Genomic DNA, 17,541 nt, shown 5'->3' on the forward strand with positions numbered 1-17,541 from the left:
GACCGTGGCGCTGCCGCCCTCCACTTTCGTTTAACTCCTTGTGGGAAAGGGACGTCCCGAGGGGAAAGGGCTGCGCCCCGCGGAGGCCAGGCCTGGCAAGCCCGTGGGTTGCGCCAGCACGAGTCCCCCGAGCCTCCTGGTGCTTGGGTGTTTGGGGAGCTGCCGCCCTTCAGACAGAAGCCTAGGGCCGGGGAGATGTGTTGTCCTTATGGCTGTGTTTAGCTTCCTCCTCACGTTCCTGTTCACCTGGAGGCCTTGGGTAGGAGACATCTGATAACGACAACTAGATTTGGAAATACCTTAAGTAGCGAGGAAACAGCGCCGAAAGCCTTTCAAAGTGTCAGTGCGCTATTTGCGGCTTGCTTGTAAATATGCGTTATAACTGAATACATTCAGCTGTCGTGTCGCTGGAAGGGTGTTCTAACATTTGTTCATGAAGGAAGTCTGCCTCTGAGATGTATAAAGAGCAAACTACAAAAAGGATTTTTGCTGACTACGCATTTTTAAAAAACTGTTGCTTTTTCTATGTTGATCTATAAAGGCTTGTCAGTAGTAAAAACTTTTCTATGGATTTGTGTGTGCCTGACTTTGCAATTAAAAGGTTTATAACCAGCTGCATAGTGCACAAAGAAAAGGAAATAAAAACTGTCATGCAGAATAGTTATTGCTCTTTAGAGCTTTTCTATGTCTATTTACATGATCTTGTTACAGGCATTTTGAGGTGGAAGCTCTTGTGAAAATCCTGTGTCACTATTTCAGTGAAACTTAGATTGTTCACAGCTACAACATTTAATGCGTGAAATATTTGTACAGTTAAGGGCAGTACGTATTAGAAGTGGGTTCATGCATTTTGTGAATGTCTGAAATTTTTTTTATGTCAACTTTGATAATAAAAGTAGCTGTAGAAACTAATTTTCTGGAGTTTAGGTGCTGCATATATAGTGGTTCAGTTGTGTTACTTTAGTGTTTTATGTAAGTTTATTGAAAATATTATGACCTAAAAGCTTTTGTGTAAATACTTATTCTATTGTAGTGAGACTTAGGAGTTATTCAAGCCACTGAATTTAATGTATGCTAAATATTTTTACAGTTAAGGTCAACATTTCCATAGAATGCATTGAATTACACTTCCTCTCTTATGTTTTATTAAAATTCTGTTATTGAATGGTGGTGGTAGCTGTAGACTTAACTTTTCAGTTACATTGTGTGGAGAATGGGTAAGTTAAACTTGCTTTAATATGACCATATGTACCTGGACCAAAGATGCTGAAGTTGGGCAGACTTCCAAGACATAGGCAATGTTTGCCTAAATACCTATTGGCTATGAATCTTCTATTCAAGATTAATGTTGAGTGTGCATCAGCATATAGTAGTACATATTCAGTACAGGAATTGGAGCCTAATTTACAGTTGAAGCTTGTTATTTCTTCATTGTGAGTTGTACACCTTTGAGGCTTCTTCCCAGGGAAACAAATATTTGTTGGATGACTTGATTGTAAATTTTAAGTGAATCAAAAATTCATTTGCAAAAGTTAACAGTTAGAGAGTAGGAGAGTTGCAGTCTTGCACCTGTGGCTACCAAGATGGAATGGCTTACTGTTGCACTCTGTTATCAATGCTCAGGCTAGATATCTCAGTGTCTGAAAAGAGGAAGAGAGTTGGTCAGCAAGTGTGTATCTAAGCATTGAACACTCTGAGTTGTGTACTGTGGATTAGAGGATTAACTCAGGGTAGCTTAACTTCACGTACAGCCTAAATGCTCATTTCCCAGTGTGTGCAACTGCAATGTAAGTACTGGTACTGTGATTTTCAGTCACAGAATTAGAGAGAGAGCAATGAAAAAGATTTCCTAATAATATGTATATGAAGTTATAGCTCTGTTTTGTAGGTGTATATGTATGTAAGTTTGAAGTAGAGAGAGAAATTAAATTGACTAAAGAACTGTGGATTGAGCAAAGAAAATTGTGTACTTGATTTTGTTTTTCAGGTGATGAAAAAAGCAGACATGATCAACAAAAATATGGTTCATCAGGTCCAGGCAGAGAGAGATGCGTTGGCTCTCAGTAAAAGTCCTTTTGTTGTGCACTTATACTACTCACTTCAGTCGGCTAATAACATCTACTTAGTGAGTAAATAGATGGCTGTGATGTTTTATGGTAGCATTGAAAATGGAGTGCAGAATTATATTTATGTCTGAAAACGTTTTTTGGTAGTGAGTGGGTATTCCTTATTTGCTTTTTCTTTCTACTTTCTCAGAACGCCTGAACAAGTAAAATATTTCTCTGCCTGTGGTACTTTTGAGATCTTTTTCACCTGTGTTCCCTGTTTTACAGGAGAGTTTTTTCTAATAGCTAATCTGTTCTAGGAATATGTAGAGATCTTAGGGAAAACAAACCAAGAAACCATTCTGTTCAAGCAGAATCAAAGTGACAGAAAGATACCTTGTAGCTCACTTGAGGAAATATGTATTGTTGCTTGTGCTCAAAATTCATTATGGCAGTTGGCTGAGATGACAAGGGGGTAACTGAGTGGCAAAACTAAGCGCTGTGTGAGGCACTGTGGAGCACAGTAGGACTTAAATGGTTTTATTTACTGCATCTACATAAAAGTAGCATGGATTAAGACTGTCTGCAAAGGATGTAGTGTAATTTGTCTGGTTTGCTCTAAGCACACACAGTGAACAGCGTGATTGAATTCTGAGGTGAGGTTGCTATACACTCCTACAATGCATTTTGAGTGTAAATGAAGGCTTCTTTTCCTGCAATGTCTGTTAACTGTTGTGTGGAGTAGAGGAGTTTAGGGTGAAGGATTTGTAAAGAAAATGCTTAGAGTCATATATATGGAATAGTATTATGTACTGGAAACTAAGTACTGGTGAAATTTCTTGACCAAAACCCCATAAATATATTCGTGTCATGGAAGAGTGAGTTTCTGAAACCCTCCTGTCTTTTAGCTTTAATATAATGTGGGTCATAATAATGTGGGGGGTTGCATAATTTTTTTTGTTTATTTTTTACTGTTTTTCTTGTCTTAAATGCACAGTATCTCTCACTGTATAAATTTCTGGAAATTTGCATGTATTTCATGAGGTTCAGGTATGAGTTTAATATTGTGTATAAACACTTGCAAAATAAAATTGAGATACCTGTTCTATACAAATCAAAATATCAGTGGTCTTTGGCTTCAGGCCTCGAATTTCACAGAAGTGCTTTGCAACTTATTTTCTCTGATACAGAAATCCTTCAGAAGTTAATTAAGAAAATTACTACAGTAGTTATTTGAGAATTGACTACAGAAAGTAGGCTAAGCAAATAATATAAGTGTGCTATTAAAATAAAATATTTCATGTCCTCTGAAGCTTTAAATTATTTTATCCAAGTGAAAAGTGTCGTATGGGAAGTAAAAGTTCACACAAGGAAGCTTCTGTCAGCTTCTGCTCTTTGAAACTATGTTTGCCTAGGGGTGAAATCTATTTAATATTTTACTGACAAGTTTGAAATGTGGTTTAAAATGTTAAATTTAGAACACTTGAATGGCAGGTGATGGAGTACCTTATTGGTGGAGATGTCAAATCTCTTCTTCATATTTATGGATATTTTGATGAAGAAATGGCTGTTAAGTATATTTCTGAAGCAGCATTGGCTCTTGACTATCTTCACAGGCATGGAATAATTCACAGGTAAAACTTACTTTTTTTTTCTTAGAAGTATTTGGTAGTTTGGATTTCTAATTTTTCAGTCAAACACATAACCAGTCACCATTTTATAGGAAGAGCCACCTCATTTGCTAGAGCTTCTGGAAGCTCTTTTTGCATGTGTACACTGCTGCAATGTCATGAAAACAACACCTGAAATAAAATCTGTCCGTATAAATTAACCAGACAAATCCACACTGCTTTCCCCTGCCTGCATGCTCTTCCCCTAGTACAGTGGGCTATTAGCAGCTGTCCTTTGCCTTCTGTGTCCCCTTTTCCTGTGGGCTTTTAAATGAATGTTAGTTTGGGAACTTTCTGGACACAAGCTGGTAACTGTAGGACAAAGGGACATTGACTACTCATTGACTTCCCTTATAGTAAGAGGTCTTTGCTGCAGTCAGTAGTGCTACAGAGAACACACATGGAAACTTCTGCTAGAGGTTGGCTTGTCATGTGTAGGAGCTACATGTTAGTAATTGTGATGGTAGTACTCATGAAGAACACTTGTTAAACCTGCCGAAACAGAAAATGTGCAACTCTTGTGACATACATAGTGCTTTTACGAGGCCTGAGACATTTGTACAGTATTTAGTGCTAGATATATTTAATTATTTTGGTGTCTTCCTCCAGCTGGAGTCTTCTGCCTAAGATATAACTGAGAAATGGCTACAATCAATGCTTTGTATTGAGTGTTTCTGGTCTGTTAACTTTTAATACTGTTCAGTTGCCTTTTTGCTGACTTCAACTATATTCATGTCTTCAGGGATCTGAAGCCAGACAATATGCTTATTTCTAATCAGGGCCATATAAAGTTGACAGACTTTGGACTTTCCAGAATTACTCTAAACAGAGGTAAGACTTGTCTGTATCCTTTTTGTTTTATTAGAATGTATTTTTGTCACATTCCCATATTCTTGAATGCTTTACATCCCCCTGGAAGGCACTTTTCAACTGAATAAGCCCAGATGTTGCACTAAAACTTGAATTCTAGTAGGTAAGTACTGATAAGGTATATGCCAGAAAAGTATATATGAAATATGATAGACTTGTTTCTCTCAACGGATATGGATTTCCAAGCTTTCTATGAAGTCCCCTAAGAATTCAAAGGATGAATGAATAATTCTGTTTTTCTTGGTGTACCTCTGCCTCTTTCTGTCCTTCAGTGCATGCTTCTCTGTCCTGGTATATATTATGTTCCAGCTTGAACTGAGACCTTCCAGACATGGAGAGCTGGGGGAGGTTGTGAGTCCCTAACAGAAGATTATAAATCAGTGCTTTATCATATGAACATACTATTTAAGTAGCAGAAAATATAGCTGAATAGTCAAATGGCTGCCTGGCAATAGGCTATGCGGGTCTTAAGGTGAATAGCAGTTCTTGAACTAGTTTGTACCTCCAACCCCTTAGCCATATAAGCCAGGCTAATGCTGCACAGCACCAGTTTAGGTTTTTGAGACAGCTGCTGGTGGGCACACCCTTTTTATGTAGTTTAAGGAATGTAGACATTCAGAGTTGTCTATGGAGTTTCCGGTTCATGGCTTTAAGAGTATAAAGGAAAATCCGAAGTATACTGTATTATATAATACACTGTTTTAATTGGTAAGTTCTAATGGGACAGATTGTGTCTAGTTGAAAATACGTAAGCTATAAGCCTACTTGCCTCTAGTGAGCAAAAGTTGGCATCTAAGGTTAAATATTTACCTATGAAAAATTTGTCTAACTTTTCTGAGAAGTCTTTGGGACAAAAGGCAGAGTATGAATCAAAGTTACCATCTCAGTCCCCAGGCCGTAGGCTGGAATTGCTACCTAAATACCAAAGCTGGTTATGAAGTTAGAAAACATAACACTTACAGCATAGCATGTTGGAAAAAAAAATGGACTTTTTTGTATTTATAAACTAATTTTATGATGGATGTGCAGGAAGAAACAGCTTCTTGACTAAGAACATAATGGTATGTCTTCACCTGGGATGGAGGCTTCTTGTGTATTTGTTCAGTGTGTGACTAAATTTTTTTCTGTTAATAAAACCTAACTAAATGCCTGTAATTTTGCTTATTTAATAGCAAAAGGAAAACCTGACCTTCATATTTTTATTTTTCTAGAGATAAATATGATAGATATCCTTACTACACCATCAATGGCGAAGCCAAAGCAAGACTACTCACGTACTCCGGGACAATTATTGTCTCTCATCAGTTCTCTGGGTTTTGTAAGTAAATTTCACTGTGTTTGAAGTACTTCATTCTTTTAGTTTACTTACTCTTAAATGCAATGATAGGAGTGATAAGGCTATTCTTGCACCTCTTGTTATGAATTTCCTTGTTATATGTTACCTTGAAGTTCTGAAGTGATTACCTCAGACTGTATTTCAAATTGTTGACTATCAGTTGTGATTTTGAAAATTTGGTAAATGGGAGTGGCTAAGCTCCAGTGCAAATGTAGTAAAGAATATGTGAAGTTACACTTTCAATCCTGGATGTTTTGTCCAGACTCCATTAACTTAGCTATGCTTCTTCCTACTTGATAGTACAGTCCTGTTGGAATGAAAATACCAGGGTGCAATTTAAGTCAGTCGTCTGACAGTCTGCATGAAGTGGTTTCTCCCTTACCTATGGTCCAAAAGGAAAATACTCCACTTTCAAGTAAATTAGTCAAAACACGTGAGTATTCCAAGCCTTGTACTAAGTAATACTCTGGCTGTAAGGTTGTGGTCTCTTAATTTCGTGTGAGTAGCTTGAACCCACTTCAAAAAAGCATGCTTCCATCAGTGTCGTCTTGCTGTCTGCTATTTCTCCAGCACTTAAGGTTTGACATTTTTTCACTGACACTACTTGTCGCCTTTTGATATTTTTTCAAATGTACAATCACTGAATTCAAAATGACCCTTTAAGATTTTACAGAAATAGTGTTAGTTCTTGGCATACTTTGATTGAAAATGGTTTAATATATCAATGTGCACTTTCATTTAAATTGTCTTATCTTGCTGCTTTCTCATTTTTAACCTGAAATGAGAAAGAAGGCTATTATGGTGCTAATGTTCATATTGCTTTGAAATTCTTGGCGTTTCCCCACTAAAAGTGAATTGACTATGCAGGAAAGATGACGAGAAATTATGATGTCATGCATTGCTTTCCATAACTTTGATATGAAAGCTTGGCATAGTGTGAAGCTGGTTAATATAGGTTGCTTATTTGTATCAATGTTTGAATTTTTTTCCCCCCCTCAAGATCTTGATACTTCTCAATTAACTCCTGTGATGCCAGTGAGAAGTTTAACTCCTACTCTACTTCAGACAAGAAAAAGGTTTGATACCTCCAGTGCCAGTAGTCAGTTGCACCCATACCTATCCAGTATGGAATCGGAATGCTGCAGCAGCCCCGGGTGGGAGAAGGATGTAGAGGTCAGGACTGTTTCATCTTCCCACTATAAATTTAATTTAGCTTATGCTTTTATATGCACTGTTGCAGATCTCTTCTACTTGCTTCTTCCAGTTATTCCAAGTGTAGAGCAGCCTTCCTGCAGGAGAATGAGCAGGGGATGTGATCAGTGCTGAGCTGGAGTTTTGGATCAGCTAGTATTACTGTGTTCTTCAAACAAGTAGTAGTCTTGTGCAACATAACAGGGAGAGCAAATGCCATTTAGCCTGCAGAAAAGGAGTGAAAGGGGCAGCTTCTACTGGATGGCACTAGTCTAGCCCAATGCTTCATAACGAGGGCAGGCAACGCTGGGAGCACAGTGCTGGCTCTTTGGAAGCTGACCTTATCCCTATAGTTTTTAGTTCAGCATGCAGACAAAAGAATGTCTTTAAAAGGCAGAACTTGGGAAAAGCAATAAACAAAATACACTTCAAACTTCTAGCTATTAAAAATTGAAAAAGTTTAAGGTTTATATTACTAAAGGGTTTTGTATCAACTAACGTAAAACCAGTAATTATAGCTGATAGAAAATACTTTCTCCTATTTTAAACTGTTACATTCTGTACAAATACAGACCTAAAAGAAAATGCTGCTGTGCTGTTTGGTCCCTTGCCACAATTCCTATTTAGATTACACACAAAAACCTATGTTTAAAACAACATACAGTTCTCTGGTTTAGCTGTCCATTTCCTAAGACCTTGTTTTTTAGTATTTTAGTATAGTGTTACCAAGTAGTTATGTCAGATTTCCCTTTTGTCATCTCTGAAGTATAATATGTCACAGGGTAGTATGATGGGGTTCTTTGGGATTTCTTGAAAAATGAGATCTCTTGTAGCTTAACTTCTTAACTTAATCACAAATACAACTTCAGTTGCTTTATTACTTCATCCTTAGGCATCTAAAAATACCACATTTTCTACTGTATTCTAGCAAGCTTATTGTATGGTCTTAAAAGTCAAGTTATCCCTAATTTAGTTTTGGATTTTTTTAACATCTTATGTCACATTTGTTGCTACTAGTGGTTACAAAGAATAAGTAATGCTTGACAATTTGCACTTCATGGAAGTGAAATTAAGATATTTTATAGGACACACTTCTGTAATGCTGTAATCCTATTTTTCTTGATACTCAAAACCTAATGTGTTCATTTGCAGCAAAGTGAAGATGGACTATGTTCTACAACAGGCAAAACAAGTAACAGCGGGTCAGCTCCCCTTTCAAATACAGAATTGCTGAATAGCAAAGATACTAAAGTTTTAAAGAAAAAAGAACTAGAGTCTGCTATTTCTCCCATCAGCAGCAATGATTCTGGCAATAGGCAGAAGTTGGGAAATGAGCATTCTGATATAATGGATACTCCTGTTACCACTCTGGATATGAAAGGCATAGTCAGAAAATGTCTTTCTGAAAATAAGATTTGGGAAGAAAAACTCTTTGTAAATAAAAGAGAGGTGACTAATGAAAGAGCAGAAACTTCCAATCAACAACAGTCACCTTCAAGGCAGAATGAGCCTGTCAAGCCTATCAAAGAGGAAGAACTTTTTCGAAAGCCAAGCGTAAAAAGAAGCTTTGACTTAGTTGACACTAGTCCTTGTCAGGAAATTAACTATGTGAAAAAAAGCAATGCACAATATAAACGTGGCTGTCAGATCCCAGAATTTCCAGCAAACAAAAGCACGGGTTTGACAACAGAAATTCAGTCCATAATGCTTTGTGGTGATGGATGTCTATGTGACACCTGCAAAAGCAAGGAAGAAGTTAAGAGTTGTCTTGGTAACCAGCAAACAGTAGAAACCCCACTTACTCCAACTGTAGCCAAAAATCTTATGTGTGATCTGGATGCAGACCATGAGAAGGATGATAAAAAGGAGTACGTGAACTCAAGTTATTTAGGCACTGATAATGAAAAATCTTTAGGAATCCCCAGTGCAGATTCTGACTTATTTCCTGAAATGTCTGTTACAGAAAGCCATTTAGAAAGGCAGCTTTTAGACTTGGACAAAAGCGTTAAAGATCTCTCCTTTGAGGAAGCAAAACCAGAACGTGTGTTAATAACATCACCAGCATCTCAAGATGCCTTGCAAAATGGAGAGGAATCACAGACAGTCCAGGACTACAAGGTGTTACATCACGAAAAAGATAATGACCAAAAACACATAAAAGAAACTTCTCTTGATACAGTATTTTCTCCTTCAGAAAAGATGATAGAAGCACTCAATGTCTTAAAAAAAAATGCTGTTGCATTTCGAAGTTATAATAGTCCAATTAATACATCAAATATATCTGAGCCTTGTAGCATGACTTCCTTAGATGTAATGGATCTCTCACCTGCTTGCAGTGGCTCTTACCCAACAGCTATTACTCCATTACAGAAAGGAAGACCGTACAGGGTCTATCAGGTATGTAAGGCAACATGTAGAAACTTTGTGCATGCATTAGATGTTAGTGATCTGAAATTATTTGTTAATTCAGGGAAAATTGAAGTAGTTTGAGATAGTCAGCAAAAATCTCCCTGACAGACAGGCTTTCAGTGGCGGTAACTCTGTGTCCACTGGTGCCTCTAGCTCAATGCACGTTGTCCACCTTTGAGAAATCCTGTGCTCGTACAGTGAACTGGTAAAGAAAGACTGTGGTGTTTTGTCTCATTCTACTTTTAAAGCAGTGTGGTATTTCCTGTGACTAATTATATAGGTTTTCTGATGTAATGGGAGGTCTTTTTTTTTGCTTTTTTATTCTGCATCCCTCCAAAGGTAGTCTGCAAATGCTGTTCAGCTACTAGTAACTGCTGTTGTGCTTTATCCTGGTAAAAGTGATGGTGTGATGTGTATTATCAAGTATCAATTACAAGTCTAGTACTACATTTGATATAAACATAATAGCTGCTTGCAGGTTATGAAGTTTTTTGCTTCGACCTTTTAAATCCTTCTGATAGTAAATAAAAATCTTACTGCCCTGAGGTAAATTAGAACCTCAATATAGGAAAAGTAAAAGTATACTTTTCAGTCAGTGTTTCCTGTTTCATTTTGGCATAGCTTTGAGACATTCATCCAATTCCTTAGGTTCTAGTTGTAGGATTTAAAGCCTTCTGATAGAACTAGTGGTGTAGTGAATGATTTGGTGTACCAAAAGGACACATTCAAAACATTATTTTGGGGGATGCCTTTTTTCCTGATGTCTTTGAGTTACTAGCTTCCCTCTTATCTACATAAAATTTTAATTGACTATGAGACTGACTCCATTTCAGCTGAGTGCAAGATGAGTAGTATGAACTTCATTTGAGAAAAATGACTGATGGCGTTATATGTTTCCATAACTTAGGTTTGAACAGACAAATACCTTTTTAATATACTTTTGTGATTTTTTTTATCACATAATTGTGATCTGATTACCTGTTTTCTATTTTAATAGTGGATTCTGTAGCCTTTATGGCATAGTGATAACAAGTTGGTGCCTGCTGCACAGAAGGTGAAATTGGAAACAAAGTTATACAGGAACTGAGGATTTATTGAAAAATAAAGAATGAGGGTCTCTGCAAGATAATTTAGTAGTTTCTCCAGGTCATAACAGGAGATCTTTCATTGCAGTCAGCCTATTGGCTGTGAGAATTTATGGATCTCTTTACAAGCCTGCCTATTATATCTTCAACTTCCTAAATAACTTCCAGAAGGTTTGTTTTTACAGCTGTAAACTGTCACTAAGTCTAACTTGAGCAGAATTTCATCTGCAGGCATTATGCAGCCCATAGGATGCGGGTGTAAATAATAAAGGCTCATTTTATATATTTTGAGTACATCCAGTATGCAATATATGAGAAAACCCAAGATTCTCCTTTTATTTTACAGATATTTCACATATACGCTTGCTTTTCATTGGCTAATATTAAGTGCTAAATTTGAAGGCTATTTTGACATTCTATTTAGTAGGTTATCTTATTCATATTTGAATTTGAATGAGGAGTTTGGTTGGTTTGGGGTTTGAGTTTTTTGTGATACTACCTGTGGATTTGATGCTGGAGGAAGAACTTAGGGAAAACTTCCTTAGAATAGGCATTAATTAACTTCTTATGGTTCAAGGTGGTTGAGATAAAGAAATGGAAGCACATTTCACACATACTTTTTCAGGGAACATATATTTTGTGATGTGGTCTTGACTTGAACTTACATATCAACTGTTATACCCATTACTAAACCTGGAGACAACAGTTTCTTAGCTGGTTTTGTCTGACATATGAAATCTTTGTTGCATCTTTTAAGACACCTCATCATGGAGATGCTGGCACACCATATAGGACTCCAAAGAGTGTGAGAAGAGGAGCTGCCCCAGCAGAAGGTGAACGGATCTTAGGGACTCCAGACTACCTGGCACCAGAGCTGCTTTTGACAAAGCCTCATGGTAAGACAAACCCTGGAGTCTGTAAACACTTGAAAGGTGACATATTTACATTTCAAATGCTCTAGAGCTGTAAACCTTTCAGGTAACATGATAGTGACCTCTTAAAAACACCTAGTGCTTAGCTTTGACCAACATAGATTGTTGTGTCTGTTCTTCAGCTGCTCCTTCTATTTACTTTCTTCGCATGACCCGAGGTTTTGACTGTGCAGTGTAGTCTTGCCTGCTGCTAATCTAAGATTACGGAAGCTGTGCTTAGGCAGCCTGAGACTTGTATGTGGCTTAGGAATCGCAATGTGGTCATCCTTACAGATTCTTTGGGGTGGGGAGTGGGAATTTAGTGAAATTTAACACAAAAGGATTAAACCTTCAACTATTCTTGGGATGTATTCCATGTCTATGGTTATTTAAGTGTTATGTGTGTCCAGGCAAGTCTATAATGTTGCTTTATAATCAGTTTTTATTAAAATCATCTGAGTGACCTCATGAAACACTTAAAATTTCTGTCAGGATCTTCCATATAAGTGTACAGTAGTAGCTGTCAATTTTTTTCAAAATATTAGGAGATTATAAAATAGGACAACTTTGAGGTTCTTAATTTCTTCACCTCAAATTCTGAGCTCCGCTGAGGTCAATAATGTCTGAAATATTTTCCTGCTAACTTGCAAGAACCGTTAACAAAAATATGCAATGTATCCCTGATACATTTGTTGTATTTATAAATGTTTATTTTTGAAGAGCTAATAGTCTTAGGAAGATTATGTAAGATCTTTATTGAAAGTGATTACTAATCTGTGGAACAGTAGAATGCTGTGCGCCTGTATGCATTAACTAAGACTGCATGAAGAGATATAACAATTTAACTACAATGACTAAAACAACTAAACGTATGTAGTTGTTTTCCACTTCCACTTAGGAATCCTGGTTATTTGGCAGGCCTGAAAACTGAACGAGAGTTTGGAAATGTAATCAGTGCTACTTACACAACATGAAACTTGGCTGTGAGGTGAATTCCCTGCAATTACTGTGTTAAGGAGTTCAGTGATAACTTGCAAAAAGTCTGGCTTTTATGTCACAAAATGATGAATCTCCCAGTACCTACCCACTGAAACCAGGGTTTTCTGGCTTTGGAAGTTAAAACTTACTCTTGCTAAATGTATCTGGTGGTGTTAACCTGCTTGTAAATGTAGTTGTAATCTTAAAGTTTTGTAACATGTTTATAGTTTATTTCTGTTTCTAAACTGGATTTAACATTGCTACCTCTCTGTTGTTACTACCTTAAAGTGTGCTGTCTTACGCCGTTGGAGAATGATACTTGATATCTGATGTTTGTATTTGTTAGGGCTTTTTGCAGTAGTTGTAATGTTCTTGCTTCCTTGTCTTTTCATATGCAGGAACTCTGATCTCTGAGTTTACTATATACTGTGCAGAAATGGAGTGTTCGGTGTAACTAACAGTCAAAGTATAACTAGATCACAATTTCCAAGAAAACTGTGTGGGCGAACAATGTTTCTATATAGAAAGATATGTCCTATACACAGTCCGTGTAAGAATGTGTGATGGTTCCACAAAAGATTCAGCAAATGTCAGTATCATTGTGACCAGACCTTCAGAAATCACCATTAAGCCTGTACTTGAGGAGTAAAGTCAGCATTCATAAAGACATTGTGTAATGGGAAGTAAACCAGAGACCTTTTTTCTCAGTACTTCCTTTCACCTTATGTAATCAGTCTGATTTACTTTGTGTATGGGCGACAAAGGCTCAGATGCTCAAGATCTGGTATTTCTGTTTCTTGCTTCAAATATCAGTAGATGTGATTTAGCAGGGAAATGGTAGGAGTTAACCTAATCTTTAGCTGAACTTTGGGTCAAAAAAATTGCTGCTGAAACCTGTGTTTCAGCATCGTTCAGAGTTGTGATCTTATAAGACTTTGACTGAAGCTGAGGATATTTTTAGCTGAACATCCAAGTATCTCTAACAACAGCTGATGTGATCTCACTGCTTTAGGCTTAGCTTGGTGGGGCACTCCTACTGCTGCTAAAGCGTGTTAGATTACAAGTTACATGCTTCTTTTCAGCATTCCTAAATTTAGTGAGTAGTCCTTTTGAAATGGCTCAAAACGCTTGTTTTCTTATATTGGAGGTGTCTTAATTTTTTTATATGCCAAAATAGCCAGGAAAAATGACGTTTACTCTTCTGCAAGAATATTTTTTTGCAGCAAGTGTGCGTCTTCTTTATACAATGGAGTGGGCATGGCTTAAAGATGCAGAAAGCTTAGAATGCATGCAGTGGTGTCTGGGATTGCTCTGCCTGCTTGGTTTTAAGTAGGTTAATAAGATGGGTTTGGCAGAAAAGAACCCTGGAACATGCAAAATCAAAATTGTTTAATAACAAAAGTGAGCTAGCTAGTAACTACACATTGCCTTAGTCATCTTTAATGTAATGGAAAGTAATTCCAGCTTCTTGCATGCTGGCTCATCTCTGCAAGCTGTCTTCAATATTCTGATATAGATTTAAACAAATGAAAATTATGTTCAATATTTTGAATTCTTGGAGTCTTATCAAAGAATTGAGAAGATGATACAGGTTACAGCATGGAGCATTCATCCAGGCTTTAGAGATGTTGAAGTTGTTTCTTATCACAAAATCTCTTGGAGAAGTCAGCTCCTGGATTCTGTGACTGAAGTTTATAATCAGACTTTTAAAAGTCCACTGCTTTTATCAGTAAGCCCTGATACTATCTATAATGGATTAAGGAGCAGACTGGCTTAAAGCCCTTTAATATACTTTTAATCTTCTCTGTGATGATTAAGGACAACATATTTTGTCTCTTCCTTTATTTCCAAGAAATTTTGCAGAATTTAAACACACTTGTATTTTTGTCAAGGCTAATCTTCAAATCTTTGCAAATACCATTAAACCTTTATGTTAATGTAATGACCTGGATTTCTCTTACCAGGTTCTGCTGTAGACTGGTGGGCCCTTGGAGTTTGCTTGTTTGAGTTTCTAACTGGAATACCACCTTTTAACGATGAAACACCAACACAAGTCTTCCAAAATATTTTGAAAAGAGGTAATCAGGGCAAGTATGTATTTTCAACGCTTGTTTTATGGTTTGAGTTACCAACTAATCTGTATCTTTGTCCATAGATATTCCCTGGCCTGAGGATGAAGAGAAGCTGTCTGATAATGCCCAAAATGCAATAGATATTCTTCTAACCATTGACAGTACTAAAAGAGCTGGACTGAAGGGTTGGTATTAAAATTCTTTTGTGTTCTTTGCAACTAATTAAATTTCAAAGTGGTGATCTCCTGCTCCTGAAACTTAGACTAATAAACTTTAATGACTGTTTAGGTGCCATGTATTGGGCCAGAACACTTACCTTGTATTTTGTGTATTTCTTGGGGGATTTTGCTCTTCTGAATGAGAGAAGTTTTGGGGGGTGGCATATTGGTTTTGAGTTTTTCTTTAATTGAAGCTTTGTTTTGCTTTAATGCTGTTTTGCTCTGGATGTTTAGTGTTTGACATCTGACATACCAAAGTCCACTCTTACCTACCTCAGTAACAGGTAATTGGGGTTTTTGACTTAACTGATTTTAGGAACCTTGATTAAAAGCCTCCTCCAAACGTTAATTCAAAGGAGCTTGTTCTTAATCAGTCCGTCTTTACTGAATGTATAGGGGAACACAGAGTTAGACAATATATACTATACAGAGTTTATACATTTTTTCCCCTTGTAGAAGGACTTTAAACATTTGATGTTGTAACAGTGACTATATTTGTAAAAATTAACATGAAGGAAGCCTAGAATGAGATGTTCTGGAAAAAGAGGAAGAAAATTTATGACAAAATTGCCCAAAAAATCATTAGAGGAAATGATTATGGCAAAGCTTACTCATAAAGAGACTAAAGACTAGAAGCTGAAACAGGCCAGTTCAGATTAGAGATGTCACATGGTTGCAAGTGAAAACCATTATATCATCAGGTAAATCTGTGGCTCTTTAGGATCTAATAAAATGCATCTAATACTGTAATTCGGTGTTTTAGTTAAACAAAAATTGTCTTTATTCCTGGATATCAGGGTAAAATCCAGTTGCCTGTCATGCGTAGAAGTTTAAACTAGATAACATAATGGTTTCTTCCAATAAAGTTCTTAGAAATTCATTCTTTGTCAGGACCTTTAACTGTATCTGATCTCTTTAACCAATTTACAGACCGCTGAAGTGAAGTTGCATTGAATAGCTTTCAGGAAAACCATGAAGTTTTCTTCACTGTTACTGAGTTTCCATCACTGTCATCCTCTCCCCACTCCAATACACATGTTCTTCCCCTCTGTTTTCCAGCATGAAGCCTAACCCACTGAGAAATCCCGCTTATGTCATGTCGTAGTGCTGGGCTTCTCTGAGTTCACTCTTCCACATAAGAAGCGTTAAAGCAGCATTTGGCAGGAAACACTGGTATCCAGAGTTTGGGTTTGCTTTTTATCCCCCCCGTAAGATGTGGGCAGGAGCTGACTGCCAGCTATGGTACATATTAATACTTCTTTGGAAAAGACAATGATGTCTGCTTGCCTTTTCAGCTGAGGACGGCTTTCAGTGAGAACTTCTAAGACCAGAAACTACTAACGTTTTTAAGTTAGTGGACCTGTGCAGTGTTCTTCTGTGTGTATGGTTGCTGAAGGTATTAGATTAGAAGAGTTAAAAGACACTCTGACTTACTGCCTTTGTCCAAAATGAACTTTAACATTGTGTTTATATTTGATCAGGAAATGTAGAAATAATAAATGTCTTACTGTCTGTCAGGCAGAAGTCCGTGATATGTGCTTAGAATTAAAATTTGTGGTGAGTTTTGTCTTGGTTGAACTTCCACCTCCTTCTAAATGTGGTTTGTTTTTCTTAAGTACCTGTCCTATATTTTGTTTACTTTTGACTTTTGTGGTGCAGGTGATAAAAAACAAGGTTTTGTAGCCCATTTGGCTGTAAAGGTGATTTAAGTAGCAAAGCCATGATGGTATCGTCAGGTTATGCAGAAGACGTGTGAGATCCTGTGTGCCAGGAAGTCGCCTTCTGGTCAGAACAGACAGGGCAGGGATGTTCGTCTTGAGTCAAAGTCTTGCAGCTTGGTTAGTTATCCCACCCCCAAGCAGGGAAAGGAGAATCTGCTGGTCTGTGGTAAGGGAGTTCAGACTTCTGTGTCTGGTGGTAGGCCAAAGGGGACTTTACAAAGCAGGTGACTGCTCTGAGCTAGCAAAAGGCAGGTGGCCTGGAGTAGAGAAGGGTGGGAGTGACTCTGGCATGTCTGCTTAGCACAGAACTATGGCAAAATCAGAAACAGACATCAAGTGATCCTTAAAATTTCTGTGGTACCCCACCATGAGAAATGCCCCCAGGGCACCTCTGATCCACTCTATGCTCTGTGTGGAATAGGTTCTCCAGCTAGGAAAAGATGGTTAGTTGGCGTGACAAAAGCATGATCCCATGAGGGTGAGGGTAATCAAAACCTAATTGTAATTTGTACTTCTGTGAATTTCCAAAACAGCAAAATAGAGCAAATCTACTGATGGTTATGCACCAAGGGAACACAGTAACAGTGTGTTTGGACAAAAGGAGGTTTATAATGCTTATGTGTACTTCTGTTTCAGAACTGAAACATCACCCTCTCTTTTATGGCGTGGACTGGGATAATCTACAGAATCAAACTATGCCGTTTATTCCTCAGCCGGATGATGAAACCGATACCTCTTACTTTGAAGCTAGGAATAATGCTCAGCACCTGACTGTGTCTGGTTTTACCTTATAGCATCAAGATAAGCAAACTTTCTCCATGCTTTTTGCACACCTACAGGTTGTCCTATAACACTTCTGGTGTTATCTAAGCTTCCTTGACAAATTTAGAGTGTGTTTTAAGTTATCGGTCTGTTTTATTCTAAATTTAAACTACTGCTCAAAACTTAGCTGGCATCAAGTGCCTCCATGCTACTTTTTATCTCCCTTCTGCACCTTACTGAGAGGCCCAGGTGTATTTCTTGAAGCTAATAACA

General features: G+C 37.5%; 1 protein-coding gene across 1 annotated transcript; it reads left to right on the forward strand.

The window, feature by feature from the left end:
• Positions 1–1,987: 1,987 nt before the first annotated feature.
• MASTL (microtubule associated serine/threonine kinase-like) lies at positions 1,988–17,300 on the forward strand (the record flags this gene model as incomplete). Its single annotated transcript, XM_010134245.1, has 11 exons — positions 1,988–2,125; positions 3,540–3,679; positions 4,458–4,546; positions 5,797–5,903; positions 6,222–6,354; positions 6,922–7,094; positions 8,265–9,509; positions 11,364–11,502; positions 14,460–14,573; positions 14,651–14,752; positions 17,143–17,300. Coding segments are annotated over 11 exons (2,538 nt in total), but the record flags the coding sequence as incomplete, so codon positions are not given.
• Positions 17,301–17,541: the final 241 nt, after the last annotated feature.

The sequence above is a fragment of the Buceros rhinoceros genome, unplaced genomic scaffold, assembly GCF_000710305.1.
Source record: "Buceros rhinoceros silvestris isolate BGI_N320 unplaced genomic scaffold, ASM71030v1 scaffold25450, whole genome shotgun sequence".
In the NCBI taxonomy this organism is placed as follows: Eukaryota; Metazoa; Chordata; class Aves; order Bucerotiformes; family Bucerotidae; genus Buceros; species Buceros rhinoceros.